Raw genomic sequence first — 15262 nt, forward strand, 5'->3', positions numbered from 1 at the left:
TGTCTTTGTTCAGTTTGTTTGGAAATAGCCAGATCTCAGTTGTTTTTTTCACTTTGCAGTCTGTTTGCCTGCCATTCTTGCCAATGCCGTGGTCTCAGAGAAGTTGATGTGGTGACTATCAGTGATGCTGTGATTGATGACTGCTAACTTGTCTTGCTGGTATAATATATGCATCATATATGCTCTTTACATTTCAACCTGATAGTGCAAACCATTTGCCCTCAACTCTAAACAGAGGACAGCAGGAGAAGCTGGCCAGGATGGGGGCACTCTACCCTTTATTTAAGGCACATCTCACAGAATGAGCAGGCTGGTGGTGAGATTCAGCATAACAGTTGTGCACATTTCAGCCTAAAAGAATGTGCACCTATTGAGACCAGTAAAAGATGTCCTAGGCCTTAAGGTCCAAGGCATATACTGCTTTATTAATAAATGTGGTAAGGTGTAGGTGAGGCAGATGGGCCACACCATCAAAGCAAAGTGTAAGGAGCATGATTGATACGTATGTCTGTACCATCCAGACATGTCAGTGGCTGTTGTGATCAGCATTGTTGAAGGAAGGCCACCATGTCACTTTAAGGACACACAATACTGGGCAGAACAGCAGACTACATGGTTCATGTAGTGAAAGAGGCAATTGAGATCTGGCTACATCCCAGCAACTTTAACAGACTCATTGTATTTACTCTGAGTTGATCCTGGAACCCAGACACCAACATGCTCTAACAAAGTAGGGCCATGAAGCAACAACCGAAGGAAGAATCAATGACAGGCCCAGGTCGTATGGGTTGAGCAGCATAGGCTGTGTGAAGACTTGGATGACTGAACACCTGATTCTGTCCACTCTTCCTCTTGGACCAAACATCATGGTCGAGCCGTTATCGCTCCTGCTTTGTATTTAGGAGGTTCTGAGTTCAAATCTCAGCCCAGAGACTGGTTATCCTGACTGGGGGCTTCTGTGTTTTTTCAGTCCCTTCTTCAGTACAACCGCTTCTTTCCAATTCATCCTCTCATTCAACACTGTATAGTCTAAGCTACTGAAAAGCATTGTTAAATAAACTACAAATAAGAAATAAATATCCCTATTGGCTCATTCACAGGGGACAGAGGCTCTGATTGCCAGTTCTGGGTACAAATACAATGGGCAGTTATGTTATCACGTAAGCTGTGATGTTGGAGGCAGACACAGTCTCTGAAACATTGGATTGTAATTCCACACTTACTTGTCCGATCACCTGATAAGACTTCATTGCATTAAAAGTATTCCTTTCTGACTCAAACATTCTATTCTCTTTATGAATTTATGTCACGGAGAAATGATTATCACACTAAATGAAGAGTTTATTTGAAAACTCTTATGTAGTTCTTTATATGTATTTGTTTATCTGTAGGGTATTTATTGCATTATTAGTCTTGCAATAAATTTTGGAAAAAGGTGTCTGTCATTGTACAGAAATGTTGGCTAGTGAAAAGGGGGGAAAATAATTGTATTAAGATATTTTCTAAAATAGTTTATTTTTTGAACTTGAGAACATTTTATGAAATGCTCGTTTACTACATTTGAATTACCTTTATTTAATTTTAAAAGATTTTGATTGGTGTATGTAGTTCATGTATGGATGTGAACACATATTGACATATTTATGTTTTAATTGGTAATACATTTCTATGAAAAATGCATTAGTAACATAGTGCTATATGCAGTTTGTTATGTATGTGTGTCTATTCAGGTGTAATGGCTGAAGAAGATGAAGGGAAGGAATACAGATGGGAAACTGGATATGAAAAGACGTGGTATGTTGTACAGCAGCAGCTTTAGTTTTAGTCTTCACACTTTTCAGAAATATTGCTCTAAAAATACTGGATGTGAATAATTTTACTTTGATTTGGGCACTTAAAATTAGTATTAAGTTCCGCTACTGGCAGCCTCAGCCACTAAACTGTCGCTCTGTCGGCTTTCCATTCTCGCTGTGCCGTTGCTCTGTGATAACATCTCTGCTTGTGTTGCTGCCTGATGATTTGGTTGGTGAAATGTGCTTACATTAATGTTTATGCTAATTACAGGGTTCTTTGAAGTTGCCTCATCAGTACAATTCATGTGACTCTTTACAGTAGACTGCTTCACAAAACCCAATCCTATTGCAGTCCAAACTTGATATTTGCAGATGTTTTAAATAATAGTTGCTTGCATACAGTTTATTTAAAAAAAAATTGAATACCACATTTTGAAAAATACAAATAAAAATCAAATTTAAGAACTTGAAAATATAACTGTGCTGAATATTGGTATAACAGATATTAGAAACAATATTTTATTAGCTCTGGTTCTCAATTAGGGTATGCATTATGCCATTTTTCTAAGACAACTAATGCCCAAAAATCAAGTTTTTCTTTCACAACTTTGGATTTCTGCTTTCAAAAATTTGGTGGCCATCAAGCAGTAAATTTTGGCAGAAATGCTTATCTCCATTGGGACTAAAAACTCACATAATACACTTCAATTCTGAGGGGATCAGGCTAGAAATGTCTTTTCTGTTTTGATTTGATGTGGAATTTTGTGCCCAAGTAGGCATAACATTTCTTTATTATTGTAATATGTAGAATCAGTTACAAACAAACTCTCCTGGCATTTCTCCAATTAGTAAGGTAGTGCTTATAAGTTATTCTGAAATGGCATTGGTATTACCGTTAAGAAGAGACTAATGTATTTATGTGTTAATAAAAGGGAGGCAATTCAGGAGGATGATGAAGGATTGCTTGAAGGATCGGTGGCGGAAATAATTCAGCGTGCAAAGAGGAAGCGACAGGCAGAGAGACATGGTAATACACGGCTTGGTATGATGCGTCACCTCTACGTGGTGGTCGATAACTCGGATTGTATGAGTAATCAGGATTTAAAACCCACACGACAGCTTTGTACTATTAAGGTAATTTAAATACTTGATTGACGTGTAACAAATAGAGTTCAAAAACATGTGAACATGTTTATTCATAATAATATGACATCGATAGGTTTATTATCATGTTCACAAAAGCTTATCACTAGTTTCTGTTCAGCTCCGGATGCCTCAAGTCCACACCCTTAAGTGGTATCATATTTCTTTAATATCTGTTATCACATTCCCTCATCTGTGCCGAGGTATCCCAAGTGAGCTCTTCCTGTCTTTTGTTTTTTCTGGCTAAAGTTCTGTAAGCATTCTTTGTTTCTCCCATGCTTGTTATATACCTGCCCATCTGATATTCCTTGATTTGATCACCTTAATAATGTTAAGTGAAGAATACAAATTATCAAGCTCTTCTTAATACACTTTTCTCCATTCGCCTTGTACTTTGAAAGGATAACCAGTTGCTATGAAGAATGTTGATTTGTAAATTGAGTGTGCAGTAATAAAAGGGGTTTCAGTACATTCATATCCTTGTAGGAAGGTGAAATAAATTCACTGAATTACTGTAATGATTATGAGCCGGGATAGCTCAGTCAGTATAGTGGCTAGCTACGGGCTGGACGACCAGGGTTCGATCCCCGACGGGGGCGGAGGATTTTTCCTCTAGCCTCTGCGTCCAGACCAGCTCTGGGGCCCACCCAGCCTCCTCTACAATGGGTACCGGGGTCCTTTCCCGGGGGTAAAGCCGGCCGGGGCATGATGCTGACCACTCACCCCTATCTAGTGCCGAGGTCAAGGAAGAGAGGAGCTATACCTCCACTCACCCCAAGCGCCTACATGGCGTATAGTGGGACAAACTTTAACTTTTTTACTCTAATGATTAATACTTGAAGACCTTGAATATACTCATTTTCTAGTAAGCTGTGATGTGCTCGTGTAACAGCTACTCCTGATTAAAAAAGAATAGCGGTACTTGGGAGGGGTATTTGAAGGGGGTTGAACGGTTAAATCCCAATATGTAATGAACCATAACATTCCATAAAGTAGAGTGAATTTATTGAACAGCTGAGGGGACTGTTGGCTTCCGAAGAATCCTGCTGTATGGAGTTGGGTAGATAATTTTATAAAAAATAATATCCTGGCTAATTGTAAACACAACAAATATAAAATTATCTCAACATGCGTCATGCTAGTAATTACAGATGCCTGTAGTAAAATCATTCCATAGAATGCAGTGAAAGACGTCCCTCTGCTTTGAAGAGTTTCATGACGCTGGTGTGGAAGCTGTCTTTCAGAAACTTGATCCATGTTGCTTTCACTTACTATGTGAAATTATTTTCAAAACAGTGTATTTTATCTCCGCTTCCTGCCATGCGTCTTTAATTATTTTGTTTTGTTTCAGTTGTTGGAGGGTTTCATTGATGAATTTTTTGATCAGAATCCAATTAGCCAGATAGGAATCATCATAACAAGAAACAAACGTGCTGAAAAAATAAGTGAGCTAGCTGGAAATCCAAGGAAACACATAAAGGTATTTAAGGCACATATTTTAATGAAAATGAAAACAACATACGCACTATAACTAATGATATAATAGACGTAGTACATCTGGAAGCACGGATGATATTCATCAGTAGCATGTTGCTTCTTGTATTTGTGTGCTTATGACCTGAGCTGAAAACATTTACCACTTACCTGAGGCTCTTAATCACGGTTCCGCAGTTTAAGGAAATATTTTAACCACTGTGACCCAGCTAATTGCTGACAGTTCAAAGTAATTTTCTTGCAAGTGTCCACTGAAACATTCAGCGGTCACAGGACTTGTCATGTGGTGAACTGAATGCTTTTGTCTGATAAGATTAGTGGGACATACGCCAGTAGGTGTATGCTTTAGAAGCTTCACTATCACACATAATGTTTAGTAACAGTTGATAACCGCCACGGTGGTGTAGCGGTCAGAACACTAGCCTTGTAAGCCTGGGGTCCCGGGTTCGATTCCCGGCGGTGCCCGAATTTATAACTTGTGTTGAGCAAGGCCGTGGTCTAGGCAACACGGAGTTTTCCTCCGGGGGCTTCCCCGGTTTCTCCGTGGCATCCCAACAATTACTCCATTCACACACAGAAGAAGGCAATGGCAAACCACTTCTGGATCATCTGCCAAGAACGTATATGAACAGGTCCCAGTCCGAGAAAAGGATGGAAGGATCCTGTTCATAAGGACCTGTCCTCAGACAGAACACTACAAAAAAAAACAGTTGATACTGTGCTTGAAGTTATGGTGTGGGCGGTATATATCTTTACAATATGGTGACCACTTGCTTATAACTCTTTTGCTTACGTGTTCTGTTTACAAACAGGCTTTTGTAGTTTATATTCAGGACAAACCTGGTAGTTATGTGTACCAGATGACATGATGCGTAGCCTTTTTATCCAGTACAATCCGTTCCGTATTTATTAGAGCATATGCTTGCTTCATGCTGTCATGAATGCTAAAAAGGTTATACTTGAACAAGGCAGGCATATCGTCTGTAAAGCAAATAAGTTTTTTTAACAAGGGCAATTGAGGAGTGTACATTTCTGTTGGTAACAAAATGAGATTGGGCTGTGAGTAGTTAGGCAACAAAATAATTTGTTAAATATGAAAAGAATGTCCACAATGATATGCGCAGTATACATAAAACTTCATCTCCTATAAAAGTTTGGTAAAGTTTCTGTAAATAATATTGTAAAATATATGTCATGAATAAGTGTGAAATCAGAAGAAAGGTTTTGGAAAACTATGTAATCTGTTCTGGTAAATACATATTTAAATGTGATGATAAATAATTTCCCGGTCAGGAAAACTAGCAATGGCTGGGGGTTCGTCGTGCTGACCACACGTCATCCTATATCTGGTTGGATGATCGTTCACCTATGCTTAGGCATGTGAACGTGAGGCCAGCAGCCAGCTAGTCGGCTTAGGCTCTCAGAGGGCTGTTACGCCACGGATAAATAATTTCTGAGTCTGTACAGAGTAATATCTATAGTGTGATAAGTTTAGATTTATAATATCACAGCCGATAAGTTAGTGGTATATAAATTGTTTAAATGCAATTCATTTAGAAAACTTTCATTATCTTCTGATAATGTCTTTTGGTTTATGACGTCATGTAGACTTTTCAGTAGATGCCAACATTTCACAGAAACTGTCTCCATTCTGAGTGTTGAAATCTACTGACACTTCTGCATGGTGCCAAAACCTGGAAGAACAGCGGCAGCATCATTTTCGCTCCCATGAAAACCTCGAATCTTGACTATTTTATTTTCATCAATTATGTAACGAGCCGTCTCATAATTTCAGGCAGTTCAACAGTTAACTCAAGTGGCATGTAGTGGAGAGCCATCTCTGCAGAATGCCTTAGAACTTGCGTTGCGCTCATTACGTATGTTGCCTTCCCATGCTAGTCGTGAAGTTCTGATTGTGATGGGAAGCTTAACCACATGTGACCCTGGTGACATCTGTGTCACAATGCAGGTGAGTATGTTAGGTCAGGTCAGAAAAAATCAATACTAGAATTTCTGAATGATCATAATGAATACTGTAACCCCTGATAACATCAAGTACTGGTGACATGTTACATACTGCAATATTTTCCACTTATGGAAATTTAGGGTGAAATGCATAACTAAATGAACAGCGTGTTTGGCCATGTAATTTGTCGCTGGTGTGTTCTGTTCATGTCCTGCCAGTCATACATACACAGGATGATTCTCAGTTTTGCATTTGGGTATGAAGATGCCAGGCTAAATTTTACAACCAGTTACTTGCATCAAACCTACTCCAGGCTTATCAGGGATTGCGATGCATTTGCCAGTTTATCATCAAAACAGCAATCGTTACTAGTTTCCTGTTTTTGTTATATGTGGCGATTTGCAGGAATGCAACCCCCATGATTGTCTTTACATTCCTGGAATATAAATTTTCCATAATTTACACCATTTCCTTCAACCGCATTAGTTCTCTTATAATTGAAATGGTTTTAGTTTCTGCATAATTTAAATCATTTAATTTTAATTTCATGGGGTTTTTCACTTCTTATTTTTATGACCGGTCAAATTTTCATTTAAGATGTTGGCTACTCTGACAAGTTAGTCACAGTCTTACAAGTTTAGCTTTAAATGTATTATTGCTTTTAAGTTAGTTATTATTTTTTATTATTATAATTTAGCCAATTTAACTATCTTTCAGAAAGGAGTTCACTATGCGGGTATAAAGATATTTAATAAATTACCCATAGAGGTTAAGAATACCTCAAATAATCTTAAAAAGTTCAAGGTTGCATTAAGGCATTTCTTAATTACTCACTCGTTTTACACTGTGGATGAGTACTTAATTGGATAACTATTGTAATAAAAATACTAATTATATTGTCTTGAATTTAGTACGCTGCTTGTCTAGATGTAATTCTTTAATGTATGTATTTTATGCTTTTATACTTGAGTTTGTGACGTGTTCTATATCCACTATTGGATTTCTGGAACTTGTAAATAAATAAAATAAATAAAAATAAATTATTTAATCTGTCAGCTGAGTCTGCTGCATGCATTATCTGAATTTGTGTGTTTGGTAAGACACGAAGCAACACAAAAGGGAAAATAAAACCACTCTCTTTCTTATAAGGAGCTGCTAGATGTCGACAAACATGTAGGGACTTCAAGCAGAGTGTGGTATCAGACTTTTTTAAAGAAGTAAAAATATTGCTTATTCTCTGCAAAAATTTTTAGTGTTAATTTGTATAATGATCTGTTTTTTTTTAGCTTCTGAGAATTATATGTTGTGAAAGCTTTAGATTTTGCTTCATAATTTACCTACATTGTTTTCTGAGCATTTCAATAAATACTTAAGGTGAGGATAAGTACTGTGCTTACAATTTGCATTTCCTTCAGGTCGTACCTTCCTGTAATTTTCACCATTTTCTTCACTTTCCAAAAAAGAGTGAATTATGGGGTCCACTGCAATGTAATAATATAATCATAAATACTCCCTCCTCTTACCCTCCTCCTCCTCCTCATCCTGCCAAGCATTATGCTTGATTGGCTCTTATGAAAAGTGGCCAGTAGATGTGGGCTTTGCGTGTGAGACAGCAGTGTATATAGTCTCTGGCATAGGAGCAGGTGAATGTGAATGGTTGCTTGGTGTACTTTCCAAGGCCATACCCAATCGGCTGGCCTGAAGTTCTGTGTGGAAGGAGGAAAATAGAATGTGAGTCGAGTTTACTAAATCTATCCGTCTCGCCAGTTTCTGTTCTCTGGGTGTGTGATTATTTTGGTAAATTTTCTGATGATTCAGTCATGATATTTGTGAACATTTCTGCTATCTTTGTGTTGAATTTTGTGTTGTGGTTTTCCAGAACTTGAAAGCTCAGTCTGTCCGCTGCTCAGTGATATCTTTAGCAGCAGAAGTTCATGTTTGCCACAAGCTGTGTCGCGAGACAGGAGGTCTGTTCGGAGTGATACTTGATGACTGTCACTTTCGGGATCAGCTCTTCCAGCACATTGATCCCCCGCCAGCCGCCACGTTACTCGACTCGTCTCTGATCAAGATGGGGTTTCCCCACCACATGATGCACGAAGGAAAGGAGACACCACTCACTTTGTGCATGTGGTAAGCTTGTCACTCCGTTGCTATCACAGTGATGAGCTTGAGTAGTTGGAGATGTTTGGTTGGCAGGTACTGGGTTATTTTATGGTGCTGTACCAATTACTAAGGCTATGTACTCTCAGGCAATGAATGAAAAGGCAGTTATGAATGACTGGGATAAAAGAGGAAGTGTTCATAGGCTTTTCTAACATACTGTCCTGGCATTTGTCTGGAGGGTTTGACAAAATCCACTAATAACATCGGTCATGGTAATCGGCCTCTTTCTGGGATTCGGCTTGGTATCTTCTCAGTGTATGGAGGGTAATTTGAAGTGACAACAGCGAAGTTTTGGATGCTTATGCACAGTTACTATCTTATGCCCTCGTAAACCAGCCAACTTCAGTGGGTTGGAGTATAAAGTATTCAGTTACTTAAAGTGTGAAGCTGATGCCATTTATGTATGTGTGTGTGTAAATGTGTTTTTTTCTCTCTCTGTGACACCTGCCTTTGTATGTGTCGGTTACTTAAGTCAGAGGGAAGGCTGAAGAATTTAAAAGTAAAGCAGTCCGTGGTACACACTATAAAAGTGTTTTGGTGGGGTGTGTGTGTTTGTGTGTGGATGAGGTATAACTTCTACTCATTCTCAACTTCAGTACAGGATGGAGATGAGTGGTCATTGTCCCACCCTTGCTGCATTTTACCCCTGGTACACATTGGGTAGGAGGCAGGTTGGGCCCCAGAGCCAGTCTGGCTGCAGAGGCTAGAAGAAAAATCCTTTGATCTTGGTGGGGATTGAACCCTATTTGTCCAGTCTGAAATCAGCAAACAGGCAATTGTACATAGGTGATGAGCACAGAATTTAGAATTGATTACCAGTTTATAATTTGATTCAGAAAGTAACAGCTTGTGAGTAGGAGATTTGAAGGTATTTAGCAAGTGCTCCAAGGGAAGGGGACATTTTTGTTTGAAAAGAGATCGCAGATGGGAATAACAGGAGCTCATGCTAGAATTTTTAAGTGTTTGAGGGTTTGCTTGTTGCATAGTATTGAAGGTCCCATCTGATGAAGATCAAAACTTTATAATGTAGTGATTTGGATTTTTGAATCTCCAGGTTCATTCCCTAAGTTCAACTATCAGGACTAATTTTTTGTGATATTTCTCATGCCATCCAGACAAATGTCTTAAAAATGGGACACATCTTATACATGTCTTCCTAATCCATATCAGATCAGATAAACCTGTATAGTATGTTTTTGTGATGTTTCAGCCATGTGGATTCATCAGACGTAGAAGGCAGTAGGTTGAATAGTGGAGGGTATTTCTGTCCCCAGTGCTGCAGCAAATATTGTGAACTTCCTGTGGAGTGCAAGTCTTGTGGATTGACATTAGTGTCTGCACCACATTTAGCCAGATCCTATCACCATTTGTTTCCAGTTGAAAATTTTAAGGAACTGGAATTTAAAGATATGCAGGACAAGATTGAGTTGTGTTTCGCATGTCAGAAAAGATTTGGAGAACACGATAAGCACGTACGTACGTTTCAGTATACCGTATTTACTCGTCTGATTCGCACTGTCATATAAGTCATGCACCCTCTGTTTATTTAACACATAAAAGATTTCATCAATAATAAATATGATCACCAAAATTGCTGATTCTTGATGTTTGGTCATGCAGATAAAGTTGAGTAATCTGGCATTTACTGGTAAGTAGAAGCTACCAGTATCTGTTTCTGCCATGAGTTGAGAAGCGTGGGATTTGTCACCAGCAGCAAACATAGAGTTCAGCTACATGTGATAATGGTGCATAAGTTGGTAAAATGGTTTTGGCTGAATACAAGGTTGTGGTTCTTATGTTTGGTAACATACTTTGAGCAGTTATAAACTATGAATAAATGTTCACGTCATGCAGCACGTTCTTAACTCACATAATTGAATACACTGAGAAATACAGGTCAGTCAGAAGTATGTTTACAAACTTTGTGTGCCTGTTCCAGGATCAAAAATAAGAAAAAATGTTTCTATGAAAATTGGGTCTAAAATGTTTCATTTACGAAATAATAGCCGAAAAGAAGTTTCAATGAATCGACTTTATATCAAAGTGTAAAATGTATTTGTAAACTTGGTAGTCTATTCACAGATAATTGGGAGCATATTGTACCCTTATGTAATATCTCAACATAATTTCTGGCTTAAAATTATGATACATCAATGTGCACACAGTACTGTCATGTTGGCACAACTGTGGAGAAGGATGTGTCTTGCAGGCGCAGTTATCCGATCTTCTGTGTCAACATTGAACATAACCTTCATCTGCTTATTTTTCAGGTTTATGAATGTGGGACATGCAGCAATATATTTTGCTTAGACTGTGATCTGTTTATTCATGACTTACTGCACACATGCCCTGGATGCGCTACAAATCATTCAACCTTCCAGACAGTGGGAAATGAAACTATGCCTCCAAGATAGTCATGAGTTTCAAAGACTCACATGTGACGACATTCTACTACGTCGGTTATCTGCAGGTGCTGTTTCGAGCAGTGTCTATCTGTCAGATACCTAACATAAGGGTCTATGAAACTTCAAAACAAGTGGGAGCAGAATATTCTCATCATCTACATTAATAGAGAGCAGAACTGGAGCAGTTAACTAGAAATAGTGAATGCTCTGGAAAATATTATTATTGTATAATTTTCTGTCGAGTTGTATGTAGTACTTTCTTTTTATATGGTGGTTTTGAGTCTAGGAAATTTCACATTATGAGAAGAAAATGTTTTCTTGTTCCATATTATTTCCATAGAATTTTTTTGTGCGGTTGACTTATATTCTGAAATCAATTCTCTTTCTTTTTATTTTTGTCTGTTTCGATTGTCTGCTTTTGATTGTAAATATCTTATGATGATGGGCTGTACAGTCAGTTTCAAACTACTGTTACTACTACTACTTGCTGTTGCTGAACCTCACGGTCTACCGAGCAGCTTTGTCGCACTTTGCTCTGAAGCAGTAACGAGCAAGTTTTGAAGGATTGAGAGGGTAAGAACGTGATACTGATGAGGAAGAAGTGTGCAGTGACTGAGGGTCATGACACCATCTTAAGGGGTGTGAAATGGCCAGAGTACAGACAGAACAGAAGATTTTAGCACTATTCAAGCAGTCATTTCTTGATATTAGGTGACTATTATGTCGAACAGTACCGTAGTTAATGTGTACATTGGATATCTGCTCGTGTTTGGAGGGCTCGGAATAATGTTTGCATAAGAAGTGCCCTGCTGGTTAAGAATGGAGTTGAACATGAAGATGGCTGTCTTCTGGCATGTTGCACCATGTAGTCTGGTAGATATTGGCTTAGAGAAGCTTACTGCCTGCATATGATGGAAATTTGAGATTGCCATCTTCATACTCATGAGAATCTTAAATCTCACAAAGTTGAATAATGTGGGGACCATTGATTCCACTTGCTTTAGTAACACAGTGTGTATGAGGTAATGCAAGGAAGCACTGTTAGTTGCTGCAAGGAGATTTTACTTCCAAACCTTGAATAGTCACGAAATAGTGAAATACTTTTTTCGCAATGATTTGTTGAGATTTATTATTTGTGTCTTTGCACCCTGTCCATGTCTGTCACATTTTTGAGCAACAATTGGGCTGTGGGAACACATCGTAGTACAAAAACTGAAGCGATATCATTGGTGAAAGGCACTGTGCAATGATGACCTCAGATTAATGCAGTAGTGACTGATGTGGTATGAAGTACTCTTTTGGAATGTCATTGTACTCCAATCTTGTTTCGGTGATGGTACCGTATTCTGACTGCAGTGTCTGAAAACCTGGCAAACCTGCCTCTGGTACAATGAAGTTACCTGTAAGTCATTTCACTTTGTATCCACAGCACAATATCATTCACAAGATAAGTACAGGCATACCTCGCTTTATTGCGCTTCGCAGATATTGCGTTTTTTTTTTATAAATTGAAGGTTTGTGGCAATCCTGCATCGAGCAAGTCTATCAGCGACATTTTTCCAACAGCATGTGCTCACTTCATGTGTCTGTGTCACATTTTGGTAATTCTCGCAATGTTCTCGCATTGTTTTTTTAGACATAATGCTGTTGCACACTTAATAGACTACAGCATAGTGTAAACATAACTTTTATATGCACTGGGAAACCAAAAAATTCATGTGACTCGCTTTATTGCAGTGGTCTGGAACCGAACCCACAATATCTCCAAGGTATGCCTGTATGTATAATTCATGTTTTAGTAGTTTTTTTAATTTTTTTTCATGGAAAGGCTATTTCATTTTGACACTGTATCAGATCTTTTGAAGTATTTATCAATGCACAATTTGTAATGAGAGGCTGTAAATATAGCATGGTCCAGAATGTTTTCATAAGTATGCATCTGAGTTACCAGTGTGTTGCACTTTCTTATTTACCCCTGTATTACAGCTGTAACTAAAAGGCAACCATTCCATTGGTTTACCAATCCAACTCCTCTCCAACCCTGAAAAATTTGACTGTGAAAGTAAAGTAAAGCTGTCCTGATAAATGCCATGAAGCTGCTTCAGGGGAGAGGAATAGTAGTTCCTTGTTCTTAACCTCAGCACTAGATGGGGGTGAGTGGTCAGCATCACGCCCTGGCTGCGCTTTACCACCAGCAAAGGACCCCAATACCTATTGGATAGGAGGCTGAGTGGGCCCCGGAGCTTGTCTGGATGCAGAGACTAGAGGAAAAATCCTCTGCCCCTGTCGGGGTTTGAACCTCGGTTGTCTAGTCCATGGTCAGTTACTATGCTGACTGAGCCGCCCTGACTCAAAAACTTGTATGGCCAAGTGCTGTTCTGTTTCATGTCAGTTATATTTAATGTGAATCTCATTTGGAGATGGGTTATGCTGGTAGATGGTTTTCATCCTGTGTTTCTCTTGGAAGGTGACATGATTGTATTTTTAAGAAAGCCACGATCAGTTTGTCTCCATTCTTTCCAGGTTACTGTACATGGTTACCCTCTAATGTCATTAGAAGATAAATATGCTATGCAATTGATATAGTCATCGAATAACTTATGACCTAAATAATACCAGGCACGTTAGAATTGACAAAAAACAATTCATCACTATCCAGTTCACAAACAAATTTGAATCAATGAGCAAGATCATGGTTCCATGAAGTAGACTAAAGTTTGGTTATTGTGTCTTGTATGCATATAGATTTTATATTTTGTAGTTGAATATTAAAGTACCTTAGAAGTGATTTTTTTATGTGACTGGTAAACTAAATAAATATGCATTGATCTCTGATTATCATGAGTACCATTGGCACTATAATTTTAGTAGTGATTATGGCTTCAAATATATTATCATGCTGATACTTGGCTTCATCTCTACAGAGCCGTCAGTTCATATAGAGATACTTGCAGAGTGGAGTTACCACAGGGGCAAAGTGCCAAACGTTAGGGAAATTAGTTATTGCATAATAAAGATGTGTGTAATATTCTACATGGGGGAGATCTTACATAATTGGCTGACTGTTGCTCTAATAGTCTACTAATGGGTGCTCCCCTCCCTACTTGGGGAATATAGCATTCATGACATTTGTTGAAATGAATTGCAGGAGGATATATCTAATGGGAAATGATCACGAAGGGTGGTTTGGTAAGGATTTCAAAGCGGCTGGTGGTGACCTGTGTAAAGTTATACATGTCAGGATAGCCAATAGTATGGTCCAGGTACAAACTGGGTATGTCTGCGTAAACACAAAGGAACTAGCCACATCGCACAGCTAAAATGCTTTCCTTGTTTCGCGAAAAAGAATGGGCTTAGGGGAAACTGGACTAAAATTATGTACGTGGCTAAAATTATATCACCTGTTTTCTTTAATTAAATTATTTTAAACTTAACGCCTTTAGGTTGGTCGAATTGGTACTCAACTTTAGTGCAAGATGGTGTGTTGATAGTGCGCGGTTTTCAAGCTTTGTGTGCAAAACTATGTTTTCTGACGTTTTTTTTACGGTTTCACTGTCACAGGTTATCAACATTGGCAGCCTAAGATTGGAGAGTAGTTTACTGAAACAAATATATGGTGAAGGCTTTGGAAGTAAGTCATAATTGATATTAATTGCTTCGATCAGAGTTTCTTGTGTTTTTTTTTTACATTATAGTTGGGGAAATAAGGGCAGCCAACCTTGGGTTAAGTGTCATACCAGATTTGTGTGTGAACTCTATACACAGGCTTAATACTACAGAGTATTTTCCTTTCTTAGTAGATATGTTTACTTGTTAATCCTCGATTTAGTGCTTTCAAACTTTTTGGTAGAGAAGTTAAATTTTCCTGTGTTTTGAATTCGATTGCTTGTATGTGTTTCTCTGATGTTAATAACAGGAAGGTGATGCTCTTGCTGAATAAAATTTGTTTTCTGTGTGGCTAGTCTGTTCCTAAATTGTTGTTAATCATGATACAATTACATGCTACGTAAAATTTTTTTGGTAAACATAATAGTTGTCCATGAGAAGAATGTATGTCACTTTGCCTAGGATCTTGGTTAAAAACAACAACAAACTGTGTACATATTGATAATATTTTTGTTTAAAATGTTCATAGGCAAGCTAGTTGCGCATATATCAAACATTTTTTCATACTTCATACCTGACAGAATGCATGCAGTTATACATTCAGAGGTCAATGTTAAAGTGTTAGATCGATTTATATTTACGGTATGTCATTTTAAGTTAGTCTCCCCCCAAAATGTTCACTTTTGAAC

At 38.2% G+C, this 15262-nt stretch overlaps 2 protein-coding genes across 8 annotated transcripts in view; both read left to right on the forward strand.

The window, feature by feature from the left end:
- Ssl1 (general transcription factor IIH subunit 2 Ssl1) overlaps positions 1-12901 on the forward strand; it is a 34402-nt gene extending 21501 nt beyond the window's left edge. For 4 of the 7 annotated variants that reach the window (XM_022085766.2, XM_022085753.2, XM_022085747.2 and 1 more), the window contains exons 2-8: positions 1731-1794; positions 2726-2927; positions 4288-4416; positions 6226-6399; positions 8276-8529; positions 9773-10034; positions 10833-12901. In XM_022085766.2, coding sequence (XP_021941458.1) covers positions 1736-1794; positions 2726-2927; positions 4288-4416; positions 6226-6399; positions 8276-8529; positions 9773-10034; positions 10833-10976 — 1224 coding nt within the window. In that variant the 5' untranslated portion in view covers positions 1731-1735 and the 3' untranslated portion in view covers positions 10977-12901. The other 3 variants (XM_022085741.2, XM_087347057.1, XM_087347075.1) reach the window with 2 other exon arrangements.
- A 1569-nt stretch (positions 12902-14470) lies between these two features.
- Positions 14471-15262, forward strand: part of LOC110840577 (high affinity cationic amino acid transporter 1) — a 38578-nt gene continuing 37786 nt past the window's right edge. Inside the window, exon 1 of the mRNA XM_022085724.2 lies at positions 14471-14598. The gene's annotated coding sequence lies outside the window, so the exon portion shown is untranslated. The remainder of the gene's footprint in view (positions 14599-15262) is intronic.

The sequence above is a fragment of the Zootermopsis nevadensis genome, unplaced genomic scaffold (assembly GCF_977971745.1).
Source record: "Zootermopsis nevadensis isolate Lab colony 2312 unplaced genomic scaffold, Znev_1.0 Znev_ptg000001l, whole genome shotgun sequence".
Classification (NCBI taxonomy): Eukaryota; Metazoa; Arthropoda; class Insecta; order Blattodea; family Termopsidae; genus Zootermopsis; species Zootermopsis nevadensis.